Source organism: Melanotaenia boesemani, chromosome 16 (genome assembly GCF_017639745.1).
Source record: "Melanotaenia boesemani isolate fMelBoe1 chromosome 16, fMelBoe1.pri, whole genome shotgun sequence".
NCBI lineage: Eukaryota > Metazoa > Chordata > Actinopteri > Atheriniformes > Melanotaeniidae > Melanotaenia > Melanotaenia boesemani.
The window spans coordinates 8,044,672-8,063,722 of NC_055697.1; the positions used below are offsets into that span (position 1 = coordinate 8,044,672).

At 39.2% G+C, this 19,051-nt stretch overlaps 1 protein-coding gene across 2 annotated transcripts in view; it reads left to right on the top strand.

Moving 5' to 3' along the window:
- Positions 1-19,051, top strand: part of LOC121655127 (adhesion G protein-coupled receptor A3) — a 204,533-nt gene that overhangs the window by 70,725 nt on the left and 114,757 nt on the right. For both annotated transcript variants that reach the window (XM_042009561.1, XM_042009562.1), the window contains exons 9-12: positions 738-957; positions 1,929-2,078; positions 4,868-5,029; positions 5,358-5,591. In XM_042009561.1, coding sequence (XP_041865495.1) covers positions 738-957; positions 1,929-2,078; positions 4,868-5,029; positions 5,358-5,591 — 766 coding nt within the window. The remainder of the gene's footprint in view (positions 1-737; positions 958-1,928; positions 2,079-4,867; positions 5,030-5,357; positions 5,592-19,051) is intronic.

A 19,051-nucleotide genomic window follows, 5' to 3' on the forward strand; every position in this document is an offset into this window, starting at 1 on the left:
AAAACCAGTCTGGCACACCTCATAGGTTGGTCAGTAGAGCGGCTCCCAGCGCTGGCACTTGATGACATTATTCAAAAAGCCTAATTTCTTGCTTCACAGGAGACTTCAGTGAACTTTGCATAGTCTTAAAAACAACTCTAATGCTGCATTTCCCAGTTCGAAGGAACAGGCAGGAACAGGTTTCTTCCTCAGATATCTTCACTGACATTTGTCATCTTCCACTTTTATGCACATTAAAGTAGTGTGCAGGCAATGTGATACCGCCCTGTCATGATGGTGAACGCACAGCAACGCTGATGTAACAGAGGTGCAAGTTGCGCTCAAAGGTGTAGATGCTACATTTCCTGTTTTAACCTTACAGTGTGTGTTACGCACAGCTGAGTTTTGAGAGCTCAAGCAGTTGTAACAATCGTCCTTTACATGATTAGAAAGTTAATGTGTTAAACTAATGCACTGCACCAGTGTAATCTCCTATAAATGTGTAATAAGGTATGAAGTGAAAAGACTATGATGGACTTGGAAAACAAAAAAACAAATGGATATTTTTCACAAATTGGCAGCATCTGGCAAACTTCTACAAAATAAAACCGAAAATATATTTTGAAGTCAGTTATGCAAATGTAGGCTTAAGTAAGCAGAAAATGTTAATTGCTATATGGTGTAGTGAGTTAAAATTAATTTAATTCCTGATTTCTTCTGAGTTTTTTTTTTTTTTTGTTTGTTTTTCTTAATGGCAGGTGGCCAAAGACCTTGGCTGGCATCCTGGCCTTCCTCCCCTGTGTTCCTGCAACCTTTGGTTCAGCCCCCCACCCCTCTGGCAATGCTCTTCATCCTGCCAGCCAGAAGGAGAAGAAAGCGTGGCGGCGTTGTGACCGGGCCGGGCGATGGGCTGAAGAGGACTACACTCAGTGTCCATATGCCAGTGAACTGACTCGTGTGCTGCATGAGCTCACCCAGGTATCAGTGCAAAGAAATGGGATTTATGGTGCTTTAAAGGGAGCCAGATCTTGGGGAACTGTTCCTCTCAAAGATCCATTCAAAAGACTTGCTCGCTTTTATTTATTTATTTTTATTTTTATTTTATCTTTTTAAATACAATCAGGGGTAGTCCATATTTTTCAAGGAAATAATCACTGGTAGCTATTCTATAAGGTGGCTCCATATCCCCATGCTTTGACAGTGAGATACCCATTTTGGATTTTCCCTCTCCAAAAAACTTTGTGAGACAACGAAAACTAATCACGGTATAATTAACTTCAATGCAAAACAACTTTACAATTTTCTACACAATAACATTATAGTAATGCCAAAACCTCACAATAAATAAGTACAATATATAACAAAAATATGTACCTATATAAATGCTACTATACTACTATACTATAGAAGAAATAGAATATAAATATACATAAAAAACAGAGAAAAAATACAGAAATACAGGAAAAATATAAATAAAAAAGAAAATATCTGAGTGACATCAATGTACATTTTAGCAAACTTTTTGGATAGAATTGACAGTATTTGTTTCCGAACAATATTTTCTGCCCATAGATGCATTAATGTGGGTGTTGTTGGACATCAGATTTTCATGATGGCTCACGCATGTCATGTGAAGGTAGCGGGGATTATTTGTATATAAAAAATAACTTTTTAGTAAAAGAAAGTGACTCACAAACGAATGGCTCGCAACTGCGACTTGGTTCTCAGCCTTAATTTAAGAGCCGTTCAAAAGAATCGATTCGTTCATGAATGTCACATCTCTGTCAGCGCTCATAAAGAACGTCTGATACGAACTGCTTTGAAACAGTGTGTCGTTTTTTCCTACTGTTTTATGTTATATCTTATTTCTAAGTGTGGCAATATACTATATGATCATCTTCATTAAAATAGTTAAATACCTTTGCTTAATATTGTTTTTTTTATTCTAGATTCCCATTAACACCAGCAATGCTCAGCCTTTAGGCCAGCAGTTAGTGGCATTCACCAGCAGGGCAGCGCACTTCACTGACGTAATGGATGTTATCTTCGTCACACACCTGGTGGAGAGACTGACGAGGCTGGTGGAGAAGCAGAAAGATGTAAGACTGAACAAGGATTCACCACAACTAACGAAGGCAGGCATGAAACACTAAGAACAGTATAATTTTAAAGTTTTTTTTATAGCAGGAATTTGCTATGACTGATGTTCTTATCTTGTAAAACAGCTTTAAGCAGTTCTGCTTCGTTCATCTAACTGGTTGAAACTTTTATAGAAAGATGTTTTAACTAATTACCTGCTAAGTTTTCATTTCTTTTTCTTTTTTGTTAAATGTGCCAACCCTTTTCCAAACAGTTTCTAAAGAAGATTTCTCAGATGCTTCTGTGAAATTTATTTGCATAAAGAAACTTACTACTTGACATTTGTATGTGCAAAGAGCTACACTGGATTGATGTTATGTCAGTATTCACTCAGTGGACAAATTATTAGGTCCATCTTGCTTGTACCAGATTGGACCCCATTTGCCTTCGGAACTACCTACCTAGTTCTTGGTGTCATAGACTCAACAAGGTTGTTACGACCCAACTTTAGGGGTATGTTGAAAGGCGTAACAAAAGAAGCATTGTTACCTATTATACGTGAAAACAAACTGGCTTACTAAGCTAATAACAGTGAGGAAGCAGCTCCAAAACACTTGCAATGGACATCTCTAGCCACCATGAATCACCCATTTACAGACACAGATTAACTAATACACCAACACTGCAATTCCAAAGGCCGGGAGCAGACTGCCTGTGTCAACAGTTGCTCTCTGAATGAACTGGGACTTCGGGCTTTATTCCCTGGAGAGCGCCTTCTGGAGCTGTGATTGGACCAACAGCATCCAATAGGAAGGGAGAAGGTGGCGGTGTGTCCAGTCCAACCAATCCGATGCAGGCACCAAGAGTGGAGATTTGTACCAAGGATTGGAGTCAGGTGGTGGCAATAATCAGCTGGCGTAACAAAGGTGTTGGAAACATTCCTCAGAGATTTTGCTCCACATTGACATGACAGCATCACACAGTTGCTACACATCCATCATAAGAATCTCCCGTTCCACCACATCCCAAAGCTGCTCTGTTGGATGGAGATCTGGTGACTGTGGAGGACATTGGAGTCCAGTGAACTCATCATTTTCAAGAAAGCAGCTGGAGATGATTTCAGCTTTGACATGGTGCATTATCCTGCTGGAAGTAGCCATCAGAAGATGCTGCACTATGAATAGATGAACATGGTCAGCAGCAATACTTAGGTAGGCTGTGGTGTTTAAACCAGGTTAAAGTGATACTACGTGTGCCAAGAATATTACCCACTACCACCAGCCTGAACTGTTGATACAAGGCAAAATAGAACCATGCTTTCACTTTATGTACTCCAAATTCTGACCCTACCATCCTAGTACTGCAGCTGAAAAGGAGACTAATCAGACCAAGCAATGTTTTTCCATCTTCTATTGTCCAATTTTTGTGTAGTCTGCCCATTCTCCTCTGACCTCTGACTTCATCAAGGCATTCTAACCCAGACAACTTCTGGTCACTAGATATTTTCTGTATTTTTTTATTCATTTTCTGTAAACTCTAGAGATGGTTGTGTGTGAAAATCCCAGTACATCAGCAGTTTCTAAAATACTCAGACCAACAACCATGATCAAAGTTACTTAAATCCCCATTAGTAGTCCACTCTGATACTTGGATTGAATGCCAGCAAGTCATCTACATGTTTTAATGTATTTCTTACTTTAATCAACTAATGAATTTACCAGGCATACTTAATAAAATGGTAACTGAGTGTTGTTATCTGGCAGGTTCTTTAGTTTGTCTTTTTTTCTACGGATCTTTGGACATCCATCCTCAGTGGAAATCCCAGATAATTTAATGCTTTAATGCTTAATTTAAAGCTGCTGTAGTCAAACAGTTCAGTGCTCAGTTTGTCATGAGAGGATACTGAGGAGACTGATGTCAAAACCACCACACTTGTTTCCATATATAGCTCGAAGTGGCTATTTTTCTTTCAAACATGAATGTTGCGTGCTTCCTGAAGGCAATGACTCTTCATCACTTAAACAAAGGTATTTTTTGAGAACATCATCTAAAGATAACTACAGCTTTTTGACAGACAGAACTGAGTAAACAGGAAAGGAGTCCTCACTGAGCAGCTGTGAGAAAGAGGAAAAAGGTTGCTATAAAGAGACACAGCAACATGTCGTCATTCTGGCTTTAGTCCTTCAATCGATTGCAGGCAGCTTAACTTTTTACCTCATACGATTTTGTCTTGCCCGTGGCGACACCAGATCTGAGTGCCAGCCATGATTATGAAGATGCATCTCTTTGTGAAGAAGCCATGTTTTTACCCTGAGTGAACTTCTTGGTCCCGGGGCAGTCAGAGGGTTTTGCATCACATCAAAAATCAGCTTTTGCAATTGGAACAGTGTTGAGCCCAGCAAGTAAAAAAGAATCAATATTACCTCTCACTCGCCCAGTTATTCATCATAGGTCACCAGGGAGGAGATATTATTAGGTACTTACAGCTTTATCATTTCTATGACAATACTTATGAGATCACCCTCATTCAGCCAGTGAAGAACAGTCAAATGAAGCAACAATGAATTGTACAGTAAGTAAATAGTGAACTGCTGTCCTAAGGAAGAGATTATGCCCCGCTGGAGCTGCTAATCTAAATTAAATCTCTTTTTAATGAATGAATTCACCATTGTCTCCTTTACAATTCGGACTGGAGATTATAAATGTACTGATGTGCATGATGAATTTGTCCCTCAGTGTGCTTTGTTCGCAGTCTGGTTAATTGTGTGCCCAATTCTATTCGTATATGTGTGCTCTTGTGTTTCCGCAGCTTGGTGACTATATATCAGACATAGCCAGTAACATGATGCTGGTGGAAGAGCATATTTTGTGGATGGCTCAGAATGAGGCCAGGGCATGCACTCGGATCGTCCAGTGCGTGGAGCGCTTTGCTGACCTGGCGCTGACCCAAGACAATCAGGTCATCTCTAAGGTATGACTGGACTACCAAACAGCAACATTCACACTCAGAAGCTGCACTCAGTCAGGGCAAAGGTTGATTATCTTGATAAATGTCCCCTTGCTTTACTTTTAGAAGTTCATTTGGCTCCAGCAAATAACTAGAATGATACAAGAAAAAGATCAATTACTTCGTCTCTGTATTTCATCATGTTTCCACAGTACATTTTTTTTCCTCCCCGTGTCACTGAGGATAAAAGCATCTGCTACATAGCCACTATAAAAAAATATCTTTGCCCTCCCATCTCTTCCACTACCATTATTCCTCCCCGACAGCTAAACTTTCGATATACGTCTCATAGGTGTCTGCTAACATCGCCATGGAGGCCTTTCTCATCAGGCCATCAAACTTCCTCGGTTTATCCTGCACAGTGCTCCAGCGGTCCCCCTCGCCTGTCACCTCGCCTCCATCTCAGAACCATTTCTACCCTGAGAAGGACAAGAGCAGAGAGCGTGATGCAGTGGGACAGTCGTTGCTCAATTTCAGATGCCACACTGTCAACAACAGTGGCTCGCCCGCCAGTCAGCTTAGCAAGGTAAGCCACGAGTAAATCTGTGGTGTGAAGCTTTGTAAAATATGATGGTCAATTATTTTGCTTGTCTGAGTTGGTGAAATCCACAGAATCCAGCCAGAGGTCAGGAACTTTCTTTTTTTTCCCCCACTTTTGTGTTTGTTGACACTGTTCAAATGCAGGAGAGATGGGACGAGTTTCCAACATTGTGATGTCATGCATTTGAGGTGTTTTTGTTTAAGCAAGTGGACAATACATTTGGATTTGTTGGCATATTGTAGATCAGCTTGCATGGTTGAGGAGGTATCGGGGGGTAGGGACTGTAAACAGGTCAGCAATTTGGACATTAGAGAATGAAGATCAATCTCTATTGATGGATATGATGGCCTTGTGTGCTTGTCGCTTTATATCAGCAAATTCCCCACCATGGCCCCAGTTGTTGCTGTCCCAGATGACAAATAGAGAGAGGTACTCTGCATCAGCAAAGAGCAGAAAAACAACAGGTGAAAAAACAGAAACAACTTTTCTTACACGACATTAATTCTGCAGCCATTTAACAATTTGTCCCTTTTTGTCCTTCACCCTGCAGATTAATTAATCTGCGTGCATGTAGGTGAATAAGTGTAAGCACATGACAATGTGCATGTTTTTAGCTTGCATGTTTACTTATTTTGCTCAGGCATCTTTTCAGGTCAGACTGTCAAGCCTCTTGGCTTTTTCCAGTAATCACAGCACTCTGATTTGCTCCAGGCCATGTGCAGCTTGCAAAACATTTTGACCCAAACCTAAGAGGTTTAAAAAAGATGAAACAATGTCCTAAAAAATGTCCACAATCTTGAACATGTTTCTGAAAGGCATCAGGTCAGTTTTTTATTTTTTTATTTTTCCTCTCGAGATTGTGGACTAGTTCTTGGTACCAGTACAGCCACTTCATCTTCTCATGCTTCAGAGATAACCAGCTGGGTATTTCTGTGATGTTACATAACAGTAGATTCCACTTGTTCAACTGTGTGATGTCCCACAATGGACATGAAGTTCTTGGTGTAAAATCGGAGAAGGAGAAATATTAGTTGTCAGATTTTTAGCTGGTTGATGTGTTTTCAGACATGTACTCTCAATCTGCTGGCGGAAGTGTGCAACGGGTCTCTGAGTGTGGCATCAGAGCATCAGTTGTTCCTTATTCCATTTTGGAAATTTCCTGAAAATGTAATCAAAATCTGTCCATTACTTTTTAAGCTATGTTGCTAACAAACAGGCAAACACTGCAGAAAATATTGCCTTCGCCTTGGAGGAGGGAATAAATAAGTATATAAGTGTCATGTTTCAGCAGACTGGACCCAGTGAAAGTCAGAGACCCAAGGATTGGTGTAAAGAGAGTTTTATTGGCACAAGGGAATGTAGTCAAGATGAAAGTGTTTGGTTCCTTTCTGGCGTCTCATCTGTGGACGTATGAGAGCAGGGGTGAGCAGACAGAATTATCAGGGACAAGAATCTGCTGAATGTGACCACGTACCAGAGGAGGTGAAGGAGTCCACACGACAGATTTCTCTATGAGTGAGGACATGAGCAGCCAGAGGAATTCCCACCGAGAAACTGTCAAAGCAACTGAACCAGAGAAAGTTAGCATGGGCCAAGGTTGTCGGTTGATTGGTAAAAGCTCTAGGGTTGAGCCTTCCAAAAGGTGATCCTGAGATCCACAGTGGTTAGGTCCGTAATCCAATATCCAAATCCTGAAGACAATCCAAAGGTCAGAGTTCCAGAAAAATCCAAACGACAGAACAACAGAGTTACCAGACTGGGACAGGCAGAATCAGGAAATCCAAGTCAAAATGGCTCAGAGGTCAAAACGGCTCAGAGGTCAAAACAGGTCGGCAGGCAGAAGATCAGGGCTGGAGGCGTGCATGGATAAACCAAGACAATCAGGCAGAGAGAGGTTGTCACACATAGGTATATAAAGAACACAGTGCAGGTAGAGCGCATCAGTAATCAGAGCAGACAATCAGAACTGGAGGGAGAATGCCTTCAGGGACGGCTGGGAAATCTCAACTCCAGCCAAACCCTGTGACATATAAGTACAAAAAAGTCAATTAAAGGAATAAATTAGGACAAAAAAATTATAAGCTTTTGGAAAAACAAAAACAAGAAATCTACATACAAATAGAAAAAAAGAAAAAGCCAGGTTTATAGGTGAGTGCTTATTTTCATGATTAGATAGCCCCAAATGCCTAAAAATTAGACAAAGGTTTTTAACTTAATTTTAAATATGAAATGTTAATGAACAGAGATTACTTTTTAAGTGTTTAATAACTGCTTAGGGAAAAAAAAATAAAACAGTACCTTCTTCGTTCCTGCAATGTAGATTATTATCAGAAGTAAACCAATCTAGAGCAAAGCTGCCTTGTAGGTGTGTTTTTCTCCACGTGGAGAAATATAAATGTCTGGGCTTATTTCTGATATATTCTAATGGGATATAACAGATACGTTGTAATCACAGAAAATAACATAGATATACATTGCATATGACACTCATGTACACACTGTATTCCCTGTTGTTATAACCTTTGGGGATGGCCAAGACACCATATGATATGAGCCGTCTTCCTCAGGTCTCAAGCAGCCACAGAGACATTAAGTTACATGTGATCAAAAGGTTTAAATGAAATTACATTAACTTCAAAATGAAGGGAAAAAAAAGACAAGAATAAAGGTATTCCATATAAAAATTTCTTACTTTCCTAGTCTAACTAAAACTAAAACTAAAACTGAAGAAAAGGCAGGAAAAGAAAATGGTTGTTATCCTCTAAACTCCAGGTTACCAATGCATTCAGTTCCATCAAACATCTCCTAAGTTGCACCACGTAAAGCTAGCTTGTGAGGAGAGAGGGAAGTGACTGGCTCTTTTGTCATCATCTCAGGTCCCTATAACTGATTTGTTCTCTTAGAGCCAATCCTCTGATTTGCTAAACAGTCTCAACCATAACAGTCCTAACACCTGTATAAAGCTGTGCTGTTATTGTTTCTTCTTAGATCTATACAGTTATAGGTTCAAATTTGGCAAAGGTAACAACTTTCTTTCTTGCGTACATCTTGAAACAAGTTAGTCTGATCAGCCATTGTGAAAATTGATGGCAGTCAATATAAACCTTTCCTGTGGCACTAAACAAAGCTTCCCCTTATTTCTTTTAGTGTTTGCAGTAAAAATGAAGCATCTGGCAGTTTGTTAAAGATCCTGTCTGGAACTTCACTGGAATTTCTTGTTCTGGTACAGAGTTTTCTATATTTTTTATTTTATTTCATTATGCTTTTTTATTAGTTTAAACAAAAAACAACATGAAAGACCACATAACCACCACCCTCCCCCTCTCCATCAATGAGCGCTATCTACCAGAGATGTTCACAAGTCCATTTTTATAAGTCCAAGTCTCAAGTCTTATGGCTCAAGTCCAAGTCAAGTCGCAAATCACTTTTAATTGTACTGAACATGCAACACCCGCCATCTGGCCTGCTTAGAGATTTGCATTATGATTTAAAATCCATACTTGACCCTTATCTACCAGCATTTACTAACAGCACTGATATTTGGCTTAAACTTACAAATGCTCTGTCCCTCTTCTCTGGACATTTTCTTTGCTTTACTGAATTTGGAAAACCCGTAGATTAACATAATTTATTCAGATTAGTAAATATGCTCTTAACATGACTTATCCAAGAGTTTTTAATGTGAACCTGCATCCATCTGGACCCACTGAGAAATTTAAAATAATATTACTGCAGTTCATAGCATTTTTCTCCCTAAATGTAGAGAATGAATGAATATAAATGAATATGCTGCACTCGTTGACAGGATCACCTACTGTGATGATAGATGCTAACATTAGCTTTATATTAAAGTGACTAACCTCTTGGTGTGTTTCAAGGTGGATGTGGTGGAGCCAGCATCATGGATTTTTATACAATAAACTTTCCAGTTTGCTGCTCTGATATTGGTTCCTTCATTTTAAGTTTTTAATATCCAAAAGTTACAATGGTGCTGCTACAACAGCTGAATTTACCAGTGCTGTCAATGCTTTGATTGATTATGCGCGCACTGTGAGCACGTCTGTGACGTTACATCAGTGTTACGTCTGGAGAAATGACAGCCGAGAGAAGATTGGACTGAGAGAAGATCATAAAAAAAAGATTGTTCACGAGTCTCAAATTGCGAGTCTGAATCGAGTATGAACTATATAAGCGTATCAGAGCAACTTCTGGAAGGAAAGCAACGCTGAACCACTTCTGCATGTTTCTGCTTGTGTTGCTTGTTTTGGTTATGTGTTGCAGAGGAGGCTGCCTGAGTGGGACACTATGGCAGGGGAAGAGTTTTTCCCGCCAAGCAAACAGATTCCTCCCAACAACGTGTTGCTTTTTTCTCTGGGGAGTGACCCTATGGCTTGGAGGAGGGCAGCACTCTCTGAGTGCATCTAGTACATATTCACAAACATGTGAAAATGTTCTTTAGCTCTGTAAATTTAACAGTGGTTTATTCATTCATGTCTTGGTTTGATTCACCTGATCTGCTATGATGCAAATGAGGAACACAGAGATTCTTCTTTTCTGGCGGTGACTTGTTCTTCAACCAACCACTGGATTTACAAATGTAGTCAGCTCTACAGTAACAGTTCAGCCATAGTTTAAGAACCACTCCAAGTTTACTTCAACATCAACTTTATCATCTCTGCTGAAGAGTCATTTATTCTCCCTTCATTGTCTGACTTTTATTTTTCCACCTGGCTTGAAATATTTTAGAGATCTTTACACAATCAAAAAGTTCTGTAGCTTAAAGGATTTAAGTATTTTTTAAATAAGGCACTGTATAAAATTCCCTGATTGCACCAGAACATCTAAAGTTAAATCTGCTTGGGAGGGTGAGCTGGGAGTAACTGGGTGATGGATGGTGGGTGGTGGCACTTACCACAACTTATGCCAGCTCCATCTGTGCTCATCTCACCCTCATACAGATGAAAGCTTCCTATAGAATTCACTTTGGTTGAGTTGTTTGAATACAATGTCAAAATGCTTCATATGAATCTACAGTCCTCTTTTCACAAAGCCATATTTGGTATCCCACAAGAATACAACCATCTTCTCTGTCAGATATATGAAGGTTTTACCTTCAGCTAGCTGACAGAGAAGCTGGAGCGACATTTACTTTCTCTCTTTGAAAATGACGCAGTACTTCATCTGTCCATCCAATCTTTGACATTCTTTAGCTTTGTGGAATTTCTTACTTACAATCAAGTCCCTACCCCCTTTGCCCTTCTTTCTTGTTTATTCACATTTTCTCACCTGTTTTGAAAAAAAAAGAAGATGTAAACATGGTCTTTTACATTATGTCACTGTCATAACTTGTTAATGATTCAGGCTGCCCTACTCTGCTTTTATACTTCGTGTCTAATAGGTTATGTATTTAGGGGAAACAAACAAACAAAAACAGTAGTGAAGACCTGCTAAATGAATAAGATGAAGAGTAGTAGATATTGTTTATCAGGTTTTCAGTTTATTGCATTAGGGAAGTGCGTGAAGTTGGATAGAAAGTTATGGATCTGGTTTCAGTCTGTCTCAATGGGTGAATTTGAATCATGCCTTTGAATGACTACAACATAATACTTTAAAGATCTCACAGAAGCTCCAAAAACTTGGCAATTGTCCATCCATCCATCCATTCATCTGTAACCAATGCGTGAGGTTTAACAGACCATTGGCACTGTTCTACTCAAGCTTTACCAAAGTTATAACACAGCACAGTAAGCTGTAGAAAGATAAGCTTGATTTAGACCAGATCTCAGGAAGTCTAGGAACAGCAGGAGGCTTGAGGTAAGTAACTATAATGAAACAGGCATACACAATTTTTATGAAATAACATGTATTGAATGGTGCAGAACTTACAATATAACAGGGCCCAAATACACAGTTTTGAAAAGAATAAAAATAACCTGTGCACACTTGCAATATTGAAAATAACAAACCGTTCCGGATCCTAATAATCTCAGTCCTTCCCACTCCACCAGTGAATCACTCCAACTTCAGTGGATGCTTGTGAATTCAGTCCACCTTTCTGAGCATTGTCGTGCAGTATGTCCTACCGCGCTCCACGTGTGAGGTAGATCAGTTCAGTTCGACACCGGCAGTGGCTCGCCATCCATTAATGGAAAAGTTTCTTGCAGGTCTTCAACCAACAAAGCTTCTTCTCTTGTTCCAAGTCTCTGGTTCTTCAACTCTATATAAAAACCTGACCTATAGACACGGTATAGGTGTAATTTATGCTGATTAGAGAATAAACATAGATGTAATAATTCTCATTCACGATTTCTAATGTAGTTGTACAACTTATTTCACATTTGTCACTCCAAGCTTTTGCCAAATATCATGAAACTAAATTAGTCTCAAAGGCTAACTAAAAGAATATGAAGAAAAGAAAAATTGCATACAGTTTTTCCCATATTAACATGACAAAATTGCAAAGCTATCCAATGCAGAACAATATCAAACTAACAAAGTGCAATAATATTTTAATGTGGAAAAGAAAACCACACCACAGTTTCTCTATATAGATAGCACACCCGATGCTAATACTTTTAGCATAGGTCTATCGGATTTACAATGGTAAAAGCTAGCATAGCGGATAGCGGACTTTTCCGCTTGAAACATCCAGTCACCAATGCGAGGGACGAATGGATCTAAGCTTTCGGTCGGTCCTCCACTCCTCAAGCTGAAGGGAAAACGTAACCATCTGGCCTTTATCAGTATTGCTCTCTTAAAGTTTAACATGAAATATTAAATGAACACATGAAAGTAACAGAATATAAGTCAACTATGCTACAGTTTGGCTCGTAACCTTACCACAAGGTCGGCTTGGCTTTTCCTCTAGTCCTCTGTAATAGTGCAGCTAACCTTTACCAACCCAACCAAACCGGAAGTGAAAGGCGGGATGTGAAACCATTGGTTAGGCAGAAAAAGTATCAAGTTAACTATTGGTTGCACTTCACATCACGGAATGCATAATTTTTTCCTTATTTTCCATCTTGACTCCAAATCCATTAAATCTCTTTTTTCACTTTACCATATTAACCAATGACATGAAATGTTAACAATAAACAATCTTGGTATCTGCTAATCCATTCACTTAAGCAGCTTTTCTACTGTGGGTTACACGTCTATCCATCCATCCATTACTTATCCAAAGTAGGGTCGCAGCTTAGGCAGGGAAGCCCAGGCCTCCCTTTACCTGACCACTTCTTCCAGCTGTGTGTGTGCGGAGTGAGCTTTTTACTTTATCTCTACACGAGAGTCCAGACAGCCTGTTGAGGGAACTCATTTTGGCTACTTTCATCTGCAATCTTGTTCTTTCAGTCACTACCCAGAACTTGTGACCATAGCTGAGAGTAGGAACATACATTAAATAGTAAAGTGAGAGCACTGCCTTTTCAGCTCAGTTCCTCCTTTACCAAGACAGATTATAAAAAAGAGCCCATATTACTGCAGATGCTGCACCAATCTGCCTGTTGAGCTCCCGCTCTATTCTTTCCACATTTGTAAACAAGACCCCAAGATACCCTGCTTGGAGCAGGATCTCATTCCCAGCCTGGAGAGGACACTCAACCCTTTACAGGCTGAGGACTATGGTCTTGGATTCGGAAGTGCCGGACCTCATTTCAGCCACTTCACACTCCGCTTCAAGCCACTCAAGTGTTATGTTAAGCGTTGTAGATCATGGCTTGAAGAAAAAAAGTTCTTTGTGGTTTTGGAAAAGACATTTAAATATTTACTTAAGGTAGCTCTGTGGGGAACGCTTTGAGATGGGGTACCAGAGGTGTTATTTATTGCAAAATAAATAACACCTGTAAGATGCGTAGCAAGACCAGTACCATCATAATTATGCTGTAACCAAATACTGTATGACACTTCCTTTGTTCAGGTGGTAAAGGAACATTTGAGCAGCACTTCTCTTTATATGCATGACCTGTAGGATCCTACTGAAAAGTAATATTTGCCAATTTTAAGATTATCATTAAGATAATCAATTTGTTTATTCCTATAGAACATACAGTAATTCTCTTCCACCAGCTCTGTGAACTTTGTGCAGGATAAGATCATCATTTCTGCTTTATCAGGAGCAGAAGCGTATGAACAAAACACACACAGGCACATGGTCCTGTGTGACTCATCGGTCAGCTTGTGTAACACTTCAGTTTAACAACACACGGAGGGCTGCGGTAGCAACAGCAATACAGCTTGTTATTGAGAAAACACAAAGATGCCAACATTCTAGCATAAATCTTTTTTAGATGCATATTTATAATATTCAATAATTAAATTACTAAAATATTAAAAAATATGTTTAAGAAAGCAGCTGGAGATGGGCTTTGTGACATGGTGCGTTATCGTGCTTTTAAAAGCCATAAGATGATGGTACACTGGTCATAAATGGATGAACATGGTCAGCAGCAATACTCAGGTAGGCTGTGGTGTTTTTAATGATGCTCAGTTGCTACTAATAGACCCAAAGAGTGCCAAAAAAAAAAAACAGCCCTAACATTACATAACCAGCATGAACCGTTGATACAAGGCAGGATGGATCCATACTTTCATGTTGTCATCTGACCAGACAACACTATTTTAATCTTCTGCTGTCCAGTGCTGGTGAGTCTGTGTGAATTGTAGCCTCAGTTTCCTGTTCTTAGCTGACAGGAGACACCAGGTGTGGTCTTCTGCTGCTGTAGCCCATCTGCTTCAAGCTTGGACATGTTGTGTGTTTGGAGATGGGATTCTGCATACCTTGGTCGGATCCAGTGGTGATTTGACTTCTTGTTGCTTTTCACAGTCTCTGGCCAGTCTGTCCATTCTTCTGTAATCAACAAGGCATTTTTGTTAAGACTGCTGCTGCTCACTGGGTATTTTCTCTTTTCAGAATGTTCTCTGTAAACCCTAGAGATGGTGGTGTTGTAAAATCCCAGTAGATCAGCAGTTTCTGAAATACTCAGACCAACACCCATGCCTCATTGAAAGTCACTTAAATCCCCTTTCTTTCTTTCTCATTCTGATACTTAGTTTAAATTTCTGCAAGTCATCTTCACCATGTCTACATGGCTATATGTATTAAGTTGCTGCTGTGTAATTGGCAGATTAGATATTTTTATTTACAAGCAATCGAACAGACGTATGAAGAAACCAGAGTGTACCTTTCCTCTTTAATTTTAGTATGTCAACGAAAAGCTGCATCAAAAGCTACAATGAAGCAAATTAGTCAAAAAGCTATTTTCTTTTCAGCATCTTTCCTGATAACTGCTTAGCTGCCTGTTCACCCTCACTTAGTATCAAACTGTTTACTTCTGGAGTGCTACTGTGACTAGCACAGATTCTGAGCTAATTATCCCTAAATTACATAAACATATGGCATCTTATCTTATTTAACAAGTCAGTGAGTATTATCCTTGTACTGAACTTCAGAGTGTATCGTTCATTGAGATGACAGTTTGGGACAATATTTGCCACTTTAGATCTCCCTCTTTACTGCCATTGACAGTTAATTAGTGGACGCCTTTAGGCTCGCAGGCTGGATTATTTCCATCTCCCTCTGCTCATTCATCTTTTTAATTTACTGCTTTTTAATCATGATCTCTGTATGGTGTGCAACTTTTTTTTGACTGATTTTTTATTTAAGGTCACACATGTGGTTGAGTTTGCTCTCTTTTGTTGGGCGTGTTTGTTGAAGTCGAGGTTACAAATCTATCTGGGGACACTTCTGCAACAGAAAAGATCAAGAGTAAAATTTGCTCTGTCAGCACAGGCCTTAAATACAGCCAAATACAACCCAGTTTATCCCAGTTCACTAAGCATTGTGCTTTATGAGGTGAAAGCCTGGGGTTGTTATAATTCACGTATAAATGCATTGTGTACATTTCTCTAATAAGCAGTAGTGGATTTAAAGTACTTAACTCCAGTATGAGCAGTTCAAGGACTCTATTAGCTCATTGACCTGTCTGTATGTAGAATGAGCAGACTGAGGAAATCTACCTTCCTCCATATTTGAAATTCAAAAGACTGGAGGTTAAGTGTGTGGATGCTGAACTGCAGTTAACTGTCAAGTCAAATGGCAACTGGCATCTACACTTAATACGTATTGAAGTTTTATTAGTTCATGTATGCTTAATAATGAACAGTATCTTGGGTTTTTAAAATTGAAAGCGTTTTTGCTTGTGTGCATTCTTTTACAGGTGAATGCATCATTTTTTGCATGGATTCTTTCAGCTTGCGTTGCTAAGTGTGAACCATAAATATTTGCCGCTTGTGTGCAAGTGCGTGTGGCTACACATCTATGCAGATGCATTATCTTTCAGTTTGAAGGCATATAGAAATTCCCATCCATCCCTGAGGAATCACATCTTTCTCTCGCTTTGCAGCTCGGTGATACAAACAGGCCTGTGATGCAGCAGTGAGAGGCCTTGAATGCTAAACACATCATAAGAGAGGAAGGAAGGGGAGAAGAGGAGGGGAGGGCTGGAGACAAAAAGGGAACCGAAAATTGAGAAAAAAAAAAGAGAATGGATGTAACACAGCTGAAAGTGACAAATGAAGGAATAGAGACAGACTGGTGGACATTCAGGAGAGAGAACAGAGATGAGAAGGCTTAGTGGGAAGAAGACAAGGTGATGCGACGAGCAGCAGGGCTGAGAAACAATTTCCTAATCAATGACTGGGGATCAGAAGGCCTTGGGGATTCCTATTTCCAGTAAATGAAAGGCAAAGATTTATTTCCCTTTCTGGGGAAAACAGGGGAGATGCTTAACTTCCTTTTCAGACTGTTAAACAAGTTGATGCCAAATGAATGAGGTCCCATTACAATTCTGTCCCTCCTTTAAGTCTATACTGAGAGCACCTTTCTTTTCTGCCCCACCCAATTTACTCCAATACTCTATCAAAGAATTTGCTGAATGATACAGGATCTTGTGTTTAGAGTAATGCTTACCAAGCCTCTCTGTTGGCTGTGTTGTCCAGTGCAGTCTTTTACTGCTGCATAACAATGTTCTTTTTGTTTTTTTCCACACTGCACCAGTGTAGAAATAAAATAAATGGAAATATTTGCACATTTCTGATGTCTTAAAAAAAACAAAACAAAAACACAGATAAGCATTATCATAAAAAGCCAGTTATATTCTGACAGCTATATTAGACATCGACAGCTCTGGACTGCTTTGGGAAAAATAAGGTATTAGAAAAAGGTGATTTCCAGTCATACATTGAATCTGGTTTAAATTTGTGTCTTCTATCAAACTGATTAGGTAAAAAGATTGCGTGCACAGTCACCATGATGCCAATAAACATCAACAAAGAATTATTCTTTAATGATGGTCCAAATGAGAGGACAAAAACACACTTCTTTTGTTGTAAGTAATACCAAAATTGGTCATGGATAACTTTTACTTGAACATATAATATCACACATCTGATCAATATTCACTGTTTTAACCAAATTAAGAAAAACATCTAGTGAACTTGGTTATTTATTTTCTTGGGAATGACATGAGGAGACAAGGATTCATTGGAAAATAATTATGGTCGCTTCTGTTTTGATGGGCCCTGCCATAGACTGGTGACCTGGTGTAACCTGCCTCCCTCCAGCTTATTAGTGGGATAGGCTCCAGCCCCACTGCGACCCTGCATTGGAATAAGCTGGTATAGAAAATGAATGGATAGCATGGTCTTGTGGTTTTTACTTAGTTTGTTTTTTGTTTATTTTTTTATTCTTTCAAAGTGTTGAAGTTTCCAGCTTGGTAAATAACACCATAAAGTATAAGAACAGCAGGATATTTAAAGTGAGAGTGATGGACTTTTGCTTGAGCACCCATTACAATTAAGCATTTATATTAAGCAAAAAAAGCTCACACTGTTCTGATTAAACCTACAGTATCAGAGCCTGGCAAATCTTCATATATGCTGCAAAATACTGGGATTTTTAGGCTGACATTTTTAGGCTGACATTTTCCTTTCTTTGTTTCCCCCAACACACACAAGTTAAAGCTTGTAGGACATGTTAATTATGCATTTGTTATTTTCATTCCCAATGTGCGTACACACTGGTGTATCCCTTGAATTTAGTAGCTTTTATATACTCGAATAATTCATAGATCATATATAAGTGTTATATCACTTATAGAACAAAGAACACATTCCTGTCAAAACAGTCAGGTACAAGGACTGGACCGAAAATGCCAAACTGTGATGTGATTGCAAGACAAGATGGGGAATTCATATGTTGGCCTATGAGAAAATACATGGCTCCAAAGCTCAAATTGTCCAGTATGCACATTTAGCTTCCACAGTTCTTTAATGTTATACAACTAATTTCCAACTGATAACTTTTCCACATTTTCACATTCACAACATGATGCTGTCCGGTTTCCACTCCTGTAGGTGGGAGTCAGGTTTAGTTAGCTTAATTTTGGCTTGACTCAAACTAGCTAATTTATTCCTCATTTGCTTTTCTACTTCTGCCATTACTTACTTTCCTGCTTTGCTCTTGCCCACTAATGGTTAAGCTTAGGAAGTAAAAAATGCATTGCTAAGGATAGAAAAATATCCATTGTCCCAGACTATGGAGTTTTATACTCTATGGCCCTGATCTATTAACGCTTTGCGTGTACTAAAACAGGTGCAGACGGCTTTGCTCCGCTAAAATCGGCCCAAGCTTATCTATCAAAGCCGCAAACATGGAACTGCGTCAGTTATCCTGGCAAAACTGCGCCGCTCTCCACTTTGCGTTTCTGAAGCTACTGCATATGCATTATAGGCGTTCCGGCCAGAAAGTGCACATTAGTGGAAGGAGACTATGCAAATAAATCTGGTTTGCGCAGCAGTGGGATTCATGTAGCCCGCAAATAGTTTGCGGTGTTTATGTTTGCTCTAAAAATAGCGTTTCTGAAAAGCAGGTGCTAATTGGCACAACAGTATACGCGCAATGGCTGCAGTAATAATTTTAAGGAGGAGGCACAGACACCATGAAAGGCGACTAAGATAATGCATTTTTTTCTATTATATTAATATATTTAGAATGCCAGAGAAGAGGATTGTGGAGACGATCCAGCGTTGCAATATTAGAATTGCTAGATAAGTTTAAAGACTTTATCATGCCTGTCTTTTATTATTATTATTATTATTATTATTATTTCTTTATAGCTTTTAAACCTTTATTATTTCTTATTTGTTCCTTGCATGTTTTTATATGTACAATACCTTGGTTCCTAAAGGTTGTTGTTAGTGTGCCTTATAAATAAATTGAACTTGAATATGAAACTATATTGCAGCATTTCTGGTGACATTTAGATTTTTTTCCTCGACTTCCGCAATATTTTTATTTGTCTCCTTTATTTGTCTCAACTTCTATCGGATAAAAGTTAATTTTGCGTTTGCGGTTTCCTTGCTCTCCAGAACCTTACATGACAGAGCAA